The 11,817-nt window shown below is 36.5% G+C and overlaps 1 protein-coding gene across 1 annotated transcript; it reads right to left on the bottom strand.

The window, feature by feature from the left end:
- Positions 1–7,277: 7,277 nt before the first annotated feature.
- Positions 7,278–8,219, bottom strand: LOC123388556 (olfactory receptor 8K3-like). The gene has a single exon (XM_045068348.1). It carries the CDS (start codon positions 8,217–8,219, stop codon positions 7,278–7,280), a length of 942 nt encoding a protein of 313 aa, XP_044924283.1.
- Between the last annotated feature and the right edge of the window lie 3,598 nt (positions 8,220–11,817).

Raw genomic sequence — 11,817 nt, 5'->3', positions numbered from 1 at the left:
CTAGAGGAGGACGAAGGGCTGAGAACAAGGTGTCAGGTCAGCATTTCCCTGTTCTACCTACTTCATTCTAGAAAGTCAGGATTTCCCTGCTCTACCAGCCTCATTCTAGAACTCCCCCAGTCTCCAGTATCAGATGGAGTTGTCTCCTCTAGATGAACAGAGAAAGTGGTTCTCTTGAGATGGACACTTCTCTTGGTAAAGATTCTGTGAAGATTGTTGAAAAGACAACAATGGATTTAAAATAGTACGTAAACGAAGTTGATAAAGCAGTGCAGGGTTTGAGAGGACTGATGCAAATTTTAAAGTAGTTCTAAATGGGAAAAATGCTATCAAAAAGAATTTCATGCTGCAGAGAAATTCATTTGTGAAAGGAAGAGTCCATCAATGCAAACAATTTTATTGTCTTATTTTAAGAGATTCTCTCAGCCCCCCCAACCTTGAGAAACCACTGCCCCATCTGTCAGCAGCCAACAACATGGAGGTGCTACCGTCCACTAGCAAAAGGATTATGACTTTTGGAAGCTCAGAGCTCTATCAGATGATGGTTAGCATTTTTATCAATAAAGAATTTTTTATTTTTATTTATTTTTTAAAGATTTTATTTATTTATTTGACAGAGATAGAGAGTGAGAGTGTATAAGCAGAGGGAACACGAGATGGAGAGGGAGAAACAGGCTCTCTCCTGAGCAGGGAGTCCAATGTGGGGCTCCATCCCAGGATTCTGGTATCATGACCGGAGCTGAAGATAGTCGCTTATCTGACTGAGCCACCCAAGTGCCCCAATAATGTACCTTTTACAATTAAGTTATGTACATGGTTTTTTAGACATAATGTTTTATCACAAACTTAACAGAGTACGGTATAGTGTGAACACAACTTTTATAGGCACTGGGAAATTCCTGAATTCATTTCAAGCACTTTAGTGTGATACTGGCTTTATTGTGGTAATGGAACTTAATCTGCAATATTTCCAAGGTATGCCTGTTGAGTATATTGAGTATTGTCCTGATTCATGTAACTATCCTAAAGCTGCCGACCACAATGATTAGGCAAATAAAAGGAACAAGGTACAACTCAGAAATGTCTACCAACCCCATAAAAAGAAACTTCATGAAGCAACTTTATATAGATTGTCATTGAAAGAGCTGCTGGAAACCAGAGGTGTCAACAGAAACCAAGTGGGGAATATGGACATATATTTTCATCTGGCAGCCATAAGACAGTTCCCCCCTTCCCCTGCTAGAGCATTGTCAGAGAAAGTCAATTAAAAACAGGAATTATAATAAAAAAATCCAGTGTCTTATGTAAAAATGCTCAAGTTTCAGATGTTAGAGACACCAGACACAAAGGTACAAATATTGTATAAGGACACTTATATGACATGCCTGGATGGGTGAAGTCATAGGGGCAAGAAAGAAATTGTTGTTCTTGAGGCTGGGGTTTGGAAGTATTGACAGGAAGTGAAGGCTAATCACTAATAAGCACAAGTCCTCTTTCTGGGTTAATGAAATGTCAAACTGATCGTGCCGTTGGTTGTATAACTCTGTGAATACACCATAATCACTGAATTATTTAATAGGTACTAAATTCCTTTTTTTTCTTTTAAGATTTTATTTAGTTTCTTGAGAGAGAGAGAGAGAACACATGAGCCTGGGTTTGGGGAAGCAGAGGGAGAAGCAGACTCCCTGAAGAGTAGGAGCCCAATGTGGGACTCAATCCCAGGACACTGGGATCATGACCTGAGCCAAAGGCAGCTGCTTAATCAACTGAGCCACCCAGGAGCCCCAATAGGTATTAAATTCTTTATGGCTGGGGCGCCTGGGTGGCTCAGTGGGTGAAACCTCTGCCTTCGGCTTAGGTCATGATCTCAGGGTCCTGGGATCGAGTCCTGCATTGGGCTCTCTGTTCAGCAGGGAGCCTGCTTCCCCCTCCCCTCTCTCTGCCTACATCTCTGCCTACTTGTGATCTCTGTCTGTCAAATAAATAAAAAAAATCTTAAAAAAAATTATGGCTAGACAAAACATGTCAAATTTTCTGACTTTGTAAAAAATAAAACCTTGAAAGATATTTTTATTGTTCTATTTCTAAATCACTTTTTAAAAAATAAGTCTAAAAAATGTGGTAGAATGAAAAAATAAAATAAAAATAAGTCTAATTTTTATGGAATCAATGTGCACTGTCATGGCTGAGGAAGAATTTTAGGAAGGGGTAGATTTTTAAAATGCCAACATTTTCTATGTAAGGATAAAAACTGTATTTTTCCTTTGCCTACTCTATGGTTGATTGAATTCTATTATTCTGAGTTATAAACCAGTATATTGAGCTATGAATTATATTAATTAGATTTCTCTGACCATATATTTTGCTATTATTTCATGCATCCCATCATGTAAGTTTGTTGGAGTTTAAAGAATATCATGCAAAATACTTTAATCCTTATGATCAAGGAGATAATAAAGGTAAGGTTGACTGTAAATAAAATAAGAACTTCTGTTCAGATATGACACAGGAAAGAATGGGAAGGCATGCCCACACTGTTCTAGATGTGTCACTCACACATACTACTGATTTGAATAGAGCTTCTCCTGTAACATGACTTCTGAGGCTTCTCTACCTCCCTGCATCCTATCCGGCTCTCTAGCGGTTCCTCTTTCTCCAGGGAATTCTGAGATAAACATGGTGCCCGTTGTCATTTCCTAGATCCTTCTTCTTTCCCAATGGTGCGCTTCTCCAATTAATAAATCATGTGCAGATGTAGTTAAACACTTGGGAGTATTATGATTATTGTGGCTCATCAATTATTTAATGAATCACATATCATTCCTTCTTCTAAATAAAATAACATTTAACTTTCATACTCAAGCTTCTCAACTAGTAATCTCTCTCTCATATTTTCAGGAGCTCTTTCATTGACAACCTGTATAGGCTGATTAATAAAGTTTTTTTTTTTTTTTTCATTAGAGTGATAGAACTATAGCTTATTCTTTGTATCTGTATAATCACTGTGGTAGGCAGGCTTTGAAAGCTTACATGAATCAGGGCAATCGTCAATATATTGTACTTCTTTGGGGAGGTGTTTTTCACATCTTAGTCTATATGAAGAGTATGCTCTAACATACATATTGGCCAACCTTCCCAACTGCATGTGATGGTCTGCCTGTCTCCACTGTATCATTTAGGAACGTTTTCCCTATACATGTAATGGACCACTCCACAAATACTGGCTGAATATAGAGAGTTTCATTTAAAAGTAAGTGATGGGGGGCGCCTGGGTGACTCAGTTGTTAACTATCTGCCTTCAGCTTCTTCAGTCCTGGGATCAAGCCCTGCATTGGACTCCTTGCTCTGTGGGAGGCCTGCTTCTCCTTCTCCCACTCCCCCCTCTTGTGTTCCCTCTCTCACTGTGTCTCTCTCTGTCAAATGAATAAATAAAATCTTTAAAAAAATAAAAATAAGTGACAGACTGTTGAGATTCATGGCTTTCACTAGCTCCATAGCACAACAGTATCAGAGCCAATATATTCTTTTGTCCTAAGTTGATTTCCCAAAGGACTGAAGCTCAGATAAAATTTCTGCAAAGCCTAAGGAGCAGAAGATTGTAGAGAACAAATATTTCCCTACAGGCTTCTCTTTCATTTGGGAAGGAATATCTGTCTCTCATACTGTCCCTAGTAGAATTCCCATGACAAATCGTCAATGGTAGACTTTTGGCGTTTTTTGGAATTCTACTTCTCCTCCTTCTTACCCTTCATTTTTCAAAGGCAGCCAAATGTCTTAGAACAGAAATCATTTCCTAAAATAAAAACCTTGTTTATTTCTTTTCAGGATGTTTCTGAAAACTTAATTCTTGTCCTTCTGATTTATTACAGATTTACTCAGGCCTGCATTCACTTTACTATGGCTATTTGAGCAAAATTGCTCATATAAAATGCCTGATTAGTTAATTACTGAGTTAATTTATTTATTTTTCACTAACTAATTTTATGTTTTTTTGAATTCTTTTTTTTTTTCTTAAAGATCTTACATATTTATTTGACAGAGAGAGTGAAAGAGCACAGAAGTGGGGAAGGCAGAGGGGGAAGGAGACTCCTCGCTGAGCAGGGAGCCCAACATGGACCTTGGTCCCAGGACCCAGGGATCATGACCTGAGTCAAAGGCAGAGCCTTTACTGACTGACCCAACCAGGCACTCCTTGAATTCTTTTTCTATGCAGATATGGCTTTCACTATTTTATTAATATCTCTGCTGTTCCTCCTCTCCTAATCTGACATCTGGCAAAGTGACAGGTTACTCTCTGTCATCTTTGGGATGACATCAGTGAAGCATAAAAATAACAATTCTTAAAGGCATGAAGTATCCAGTATGAACTAGACCCCCTGGCCTTGAACCTAACACCTCATGCATTGATGTGTACTATGACAATTAACTTCTCTGAAGTAATATTTCATAATATAAAAAATAAAAATTTTAATATACTCTATCTCAGACATCTGCTTTGAGGAGAATTAATCCACACTTGAAGGATGCCTGTTTTATAGTACCCCAAAATGGGATATTATTACCCAGTAGTTTTTATGACAATCACACAGATTCTTTAAAGTAGATCAACAGTTTGCTAGTATTTATCATCCCATGACACTGTTCATGAAATATTTTTTTCTGTTTTGAGATTATTTTTTACAGAAGTTCTAGCTTCACTGCAAACTTAAGAAGAAGAACAGAGATTTCCCATATACCCAACAAATGCCTAGTCTCCCATCCCATTACCCACATCCCCCACTAGAGTGGTACATTTATTACAATTGATGAACCTACATTTTTACATCATTTTCACTGGAACTCCATCATTTACATCAGGGTTTCCTTTGGTGTTTCACTTTTTCTTTTTCTTATGTAATTTATTTTATTTTTTCAGTGTTCCAAGATTCATTGTTTATGCACCATACCCACTGCTCCATGCAAGGAGTTTGGCTTTTCTATTGCTTTGAACAAATATATAATGACTGGTCCCTACCATTATCGTTTCATACAAAGTATTTCTGCTGCCCTAAAACTTTTATTTGCTCCTCTATTCATCCCTTCCTCTGCTCTAACTCCTATCAGTCATTGATCTTTGTACTCTCTCCATAGTTTCGCCTTTTTTCAGAGTGTTGTATAGTTGGAAGCTGGAATCACACATCTGTTCACTTAAGGTTGCACCATATCTTTTCATGGCTTGGTAGTTCCTTTTTACTGCTGAATACTATTCCATTGTCTGCATGTGTCCTAGTTGGCTTACCCATGCACCTACTGAAGGGCATCTGGGTTGCTTTGCATCAGCCCTTTCAAAATTTTATTTCAATGAATTTTTTTTATTAAATGGCCATTGGTTAAACAGATAATCTTATTGCATAATGGTGAACAAACCAAATATGACAAACAAATAACTTCAGTAAAATCCCAGAACTATTAAGAAGAATAAAGAAATGAGTGAATGGGAAATCAAAAATGAAAATAAGTGCATGGGAAAATGTGGAGTGATGTGGAGCAACTATGCACAAAAGGCAAGATCAGTATATCTTAGCCATCTACCAGTCCTCATTCACCTTAGATATGTGGCATGGTGGGAGGATGGGGTGGCTGGAGGATGGGCAATGGGGAAGGTGTGTGCTCTGGTGAGTGCTGGGAATTGTGTAAGACCGATGAGTCACAGACCTGTACCCCTGAAACAAAGAATACATTATATGTTAATTAAAAAATAAAAATTTTTAAAAAAGAAAGAGATGTGACATAGTGCAAATGAAAGAATTATTTCCCTCAGATTCTCCCAAGTAGGACAATCAATAAATGTAGTTAGATGATGACAACCAATTAAAATATAGTATGCAATCAATATTGATAAATATTGGGAAAGATCAATCTAAGGGAAGAGAGGCAATGCAATTAATGCACTGTAGAATAGCCCTCTTCCTCAAGGATACAAAAACAAGAGAGGCATGCCTTTTAAGTATGGATAATTACTCTTTTTTAAAAAGATAAGGAAATGTTACAATATTCTAAACCAAACAACCAGTTATTAAGAAAGAACAGGAGCTCCTTGGTTAAGTGTTGGACACTTGGTTTTGGCTCAGGTCATGATCTTATGGGTTATGAAATAGAGCCCCACATCTGGGTCCACACTCAGCTTGCAATCTGATTGAAGATTCTCTCTTTCTGTGCCTCCCCCACCAAATAAATAAACAAATCTGAAAGATAAAGAAAGAAAGAGAAAGAAGAATGAAAGAAAGAAAGAAAGAGAAAGAAGAACGAAAGAAAGAAAGAAAGAAAGAAAAGAAAGGAAAAAGAGAAAGAAAGATGGATCACTGAGGAAAAGTGCAAACTCAAAATATTACCTTAATTTGAATATCCTCTAATATCACCAACAGGGACTTTTTGAGACAAACCAAGTGCCAATCAGACTGCTGGATTACAAAGTATGTTCAGCTAGTAGACTCATGCACTGATGAGGAAAGAATGGGATCCCAATGCTTGTAATAAAGATGTTTGAATAAACTAATACGAGTACTTCAAATCATTAAGTATCACAGAAACAACCAGTATTGACTGTAATTCTAAAACATACCTGGGAAGAGTATGAAAGCTAAAATAGAAGGAAAGGGCTTACACATGCAAACAGACACATACACACACGCGCACATGCATACACACATACATAGGGACTTCAATTTTATTCTAATAGATGAAAAAAACAGAATCCTTGACAACTTTGTGTGTGTGTGTGTGTATACATCATCTACCATATTCTACAGTACTATAGTATCTATTTGATTTTTTAAAAATTAATTTATTTATTTTCAGAAAAACAGTATTCATTATTTTTTCACCACACCCAGTGCTCCATGCAATCCGTGCCCTCTATAATACCCACCACCTGGTACCCCGACCTCCCACCCCCCCACCACTTCAAACCCCTCAGATTGTTTTTCAGAGTCCACAGTCTCTCATGGTTCACCTCCCCTTCCAATTTACCCCAACTCCCTTCTATTTGATTAATGTATATACTTCACCTTTCTCTCTGAAGGAAGGCAATATTTTTTTAGGAAGGCAAATTTTTTACTGTTTTGTTCAAAAATTAATTTACAGCAGTTTGAAGTTTCTAGCGTATGTAAAACAAGAAATAATGATTATAAATAGATAATATATGTTGAACTCATTTGTATTTATTTTCTTTGGAGGCACATAGAACAAAATTTTAAGTCCATAACCTAGTTTATAGGAATCATATTAGACAGTGAATTTTAGGAAAAAATACTAGTTATTTTTTTCCACATCCTTTGTCTTGCATATTTCACATCCTTGTTCCTCAGGCTATAGATCAAGGGATTCAGCATGGGGATAACAAGGGTATAAAATACGGAAGCCACTTTATCAGTGTCAGAGGAATGACTGGACTCGGGTTGCACATACATAAATATCAAAGTCCCATAGAACACTGTGGCCACTGTCAGGTGGGACCCACAGGTGGAAAATGCCTTGTGCCTACCCTCAGCTGAGTTCATCCTGATGATGGCTACCAGGATCAGCAGGTAAGACACAAGCACTATCAGAAGGGATGAAATCAAATCAAAACCAGCTAAGACCAGAATAATTATTTCAGTGTCCTGTGTATTTGAGCAAAGCAAAGATAACAAGGGGACACAATCACAGTAAAAATGACTGATGATATTGTAACCACAAAAGGATAAACTAAAAATATTTATGGTGACTATGAGAGATACAAATGTGCTGTAGAGGTAGGGGACGGCCACCAGCACGTAACACACCCTTTGGGACATGATGACAGGGTAGAGCAGAGGGTTACAGATGGCGACATAGCGGTCATAGGACATTGCTGTTAGAATAAATAGTTCACTAACAATGAACACAAGAAAGAAAGCTAGCTGTACAGCACAAAAATAATAGGAAATTGTATTTTGATCCACAACAAAATTTACTAACATTTTGGGTCCCACGGTTGTGGAATAGCCAAGATCAGTGAAAGCCAGGTGTCTGAGGAAGAAGTACATGGGTGTTTGGAGCCTGGAGTCCACCTTGGTGAGGATGATCATGCCCAGGTTGCTCACCACTGAGACCAAATAGATGATGAGGAACAGCCCAAATAATGGAGCCTGCAGCTCGGGTTTGTCTGTGATCCCCATGAGAATGAACTCATTGAGCACCGTAAGATTTTGAGTTTCCATGCAGGCTTATCAGGAAACCTATTCTGGATAGAGACATCAGCATGGTCAATAGATTTCATGCATTATCACTTGAGTGATTTTTAGCATGCAAAACTAGTACAAATAAAATGCATTCAAACTTTCCAAATTCAGATATTTGAAAATAAACCCTTCTTGGAAGAACACTAATATACATAAACACAGATAGTGGTTGCCAACTGAAATGATTTTCCTAACCAGACAACATTTTATCAGAAGACATTTAAGTTGTCACAACCAGAAGGTGGGGTTCTACTGACTAATGACAGTTAAAGGTCAGTTATATTTCTGTTACATAATAAAATATAATGTATTACACTAAACTTCTAAACATCCTACAAGACCCAATATCCTGCCCAAAATATGAATAGTGGCAAGTTTGAGAAACCAAGATGGTATTGATAGATAGATAATAGAGAGGGAGAAAGAGAAGGAGAAAAAGATACATAAGTAGATACAGACACATATAGATATATAAATATAGACACAGATATAGACATATGTACATATGAAACATTTAAAAAATCAAAACTATGTTAAAAATTTGAGTGTAACATATAAACTATACTGTGCTATATTTTAAAGTTTTCTATTAAAAAAGTTTTCTATTAGTCATTGATATAATTGTAATTATACATTGGTGTTTATAAGTGCACTTAATAATATGACTTAATACATGTTAATATATAATAAATTATATTATACAGTTATAATTTATTATATATTGACATGTGTATTATGTATTCAAAAAATTGTACAGGACCACTACTTCAACACATACTCCCTTAAAATCCTTTATACTCACAGGTGATACAGGCTGACACGTGAAAACAGTTGACAGCTTTGACGGATATTGGACAAGAGAATAAATAAAACTATAACAGATTGTAGTTGAGAATTGTCTTTTTTGCATAAATATAAGATATATTTATATTGATATAGTCTGTGTTATACCTCTATTTATGGCATATATGAGGTTCACTTTGGGCCAATAATTTAACTTGTTTAAACCTCTTTATTCTCCTATACAAAACAATACTTCCTACGTAGGGCTATTGAGAGGGAGGAGTGAAAATCAAATGAACCAGTGTGCCTTCGTAGTAGTTTTTTGTTTTTGTTTTTTAAATGGTGACCATAACTTAGCTCAAAGCAGATTTCTTTACGTGCATGTTTATAAGTTCTTCTGCACTGTGAAGTATCTTCTTTGTCTGCGCTATGATGTTGAACAGGAAATACGTCAAGTAATACGGAATGCGACATAATGCAGGCACTGCCCTGACCCTTTCTCTGTAACTAAATTCAACTATCAAGTTGTTATTCTTTTAATTTTTATCTTTTAATTTTCTTAACTACTTTAACAAAATACTAATATTTTATTTTGATATAACATTTCTTTTTTTTTTTTTTTTAAGATTTTATTTATTTATTTGAGAAAGAGAAAGTGAGAAGAAACCATGAGAGAGGAGAGGGTCAGAGGGAGAAGCAGATCCCCTCCTAAACATGAGGCCTGAGGGGAGACTCAATCCTGAGACTCCAGGATCATGACCTGAGCTGAAGACAGTCACCTAACCAACTGAGCCACCCAGGCACCCTTGATATAATATTTCTTAATACACTAATCTTCCTCTAGGAGTATTTTCATTATAATTGTCATGTACTAACTTGCATGTGACAAATCAAATACATTTCATCATGCAAGAACCTAGGAGAAAATGAGGAAACCTGGGAAAATTGGGAGAATGAGGAGCACCTAGATGGCTCAGTGGGTTACGTGTCTGCCTTGGGCTCAGGCCATGATCTCAGGGTTCTGGGATTGAGCCCCCACTTCCTTACTCTTAGCCTCCTTCCTGGTTCTTCATTCCCTCTCCCTTCATTCCCTCCCCCCCTCTGCTCCTGCTAGCTCTCTCAATCTCTCTCTAAAAGAAACAAATAAAATCTTCTTTTTAAAAAAAAGGATGAATGAGCAGTCACTGGCATTGTTTTCATGATAAAAATTCATTTAAAAACTCCCTTGGGATAAAGAGATACTAGACTTAAAAACTGAATAAAGTCACATTACCATAGAAGTGAAATAAAATAGACTAAAGATGAGATCTGCATGGATTTTCTTGATATTACATTAAATTCCTCTATACTTTAGGACCGCAAGAATTTTCATAGCACATATATACATAATGATTACATAAAAATGTGTTTGATTATTCCTAATGATAAACAGATTAAGAACATACCAGTAATAACTGGGTGGCAGATTAAGGTAAGAGAATTATTAAGTTTAAAATATTATAAGCAGGATCCTTTCTTAAGAAAAAAAAAATAGGGGCTCCTGGGTGGCTCAGTGGGTTAAGCCTCTGCCTTGGGCTCAGGTCATGATCTCAGGCTCCTGGGATCCAGTCCCGCATCAGCTCTCTGCTCGGCAGGGAGCCTGCCTCCTTCTCTCTCTCTTTCCGCCTGCCTCTCCATGTACTTGTGATCTCTCTCAATCAAATATATAAATAAAATCTTTAAAAAAAAAAAAAAAAGAAAAAAGAAATAGAGGGTAACCTGAGTGGCTCAGTCAGTTAAAACATATGACTCTTGGTTTTGGCTGACGTCATGAACTCAGGGTTCTGGGATCAAGCCCAGAGTCAGGCTCCCTGCTCAGCATGGAGTCTGCCTGTCCCTCTTTCCCTGCTCCTCCCCCACTCATGTTCTTTCCCTCAAAAATAAATAAATAAATAAATAAATAAATAATAAATGCAATCTTGCAGAAATAGAAATGGTACTGGTTATAATGATGAAAACTTACATTATGAAATAATGGGGCATTATAATGTAGTTGATTTATATAACCACAGCAGTCTCTGTCCTATAAGAAAATAGAAGCATATTATCTTATGACATTAACTGTACAATGATTTCATAAAATCTGCATTTAATTTGCTTAAAATATTGCTTCTAATGTTGTGACCTCCTGTCACCTACCCTACCTTGATGCATGTGACTTTCTTACATCAGAAAGATGGAAACATGTATTAGTTGGTAGTAATTTTAGAAAACTATTTTCAGCAACTGTGATAAGAAGTGGTATAAACCTTGTTTTTTGTCTGTTTTGTTTTGCAAGTATGAAAGGTTGAGAAAAATCATACTAGGTAAGTTCTAGTTGTCCTGTAAGCTAAGGAAAGATAAACATGTATTTTTACTTTCCTCTAAGCTTGAGAGTTCTAAGAACCAAATTGCTATTTCATATTTTAACACCTTTGTTGAAGACCGATGATAATTTTTTTTAAAGCTACATTCTTTGAGATAATTGTATCTGCTTCTTGTCAGATCCTACTTAAAACTGAAGAATGTGCTGAACATTGTACCATCACCATAAACTGGGTCCTTAAAAGTCTGCTAATATCCAAATAATGCTTTTCACATCTCAGTGTGAGGTGGAAATCCCCTTTTGTCTCATTAAGCAATCTGGAAAGAATCATACTTATATTTTTATTTAAATAATCATCAAATCTTAAATTATATTGAGAGGGTCACAAAAAAGACCCTGGGGCAACTAAATAACTAAGAATTTGGAAAGACATTAAACTGTAAGGCTGAA

Source organism: Mustela putorius, unplaced genomic scaffold, assembly GCF_011764305.1.
Source record: "Mustela putorius furo isolate JIRA1106 unplaced genomic scaffold, ASM1176430v1.1 tig00000127_pilon_pilon_pilon, whole genome shotgun sequence".
Classification (NCBI taxonomy): Eukaryota; Metazoa; Chordata; class Mammalia; order Carnivora; family Mustelidae; genus Mustela; species Mustela putorius.
The sequence above is the reverse complement of the archived record's forward strand: the minus strand, read 5'-3'. Positions and strand labels throughout refer to the sequence as shown.

Coding starts and splice junctions, on each gene's coding strand:
- LOC123388556 (XM_045068348.1), bottom strand. CDS start 8,219: ATGGAAACTCAAAATCTTACGGTGCTCAATGAGTTCATTCTCATGGGG.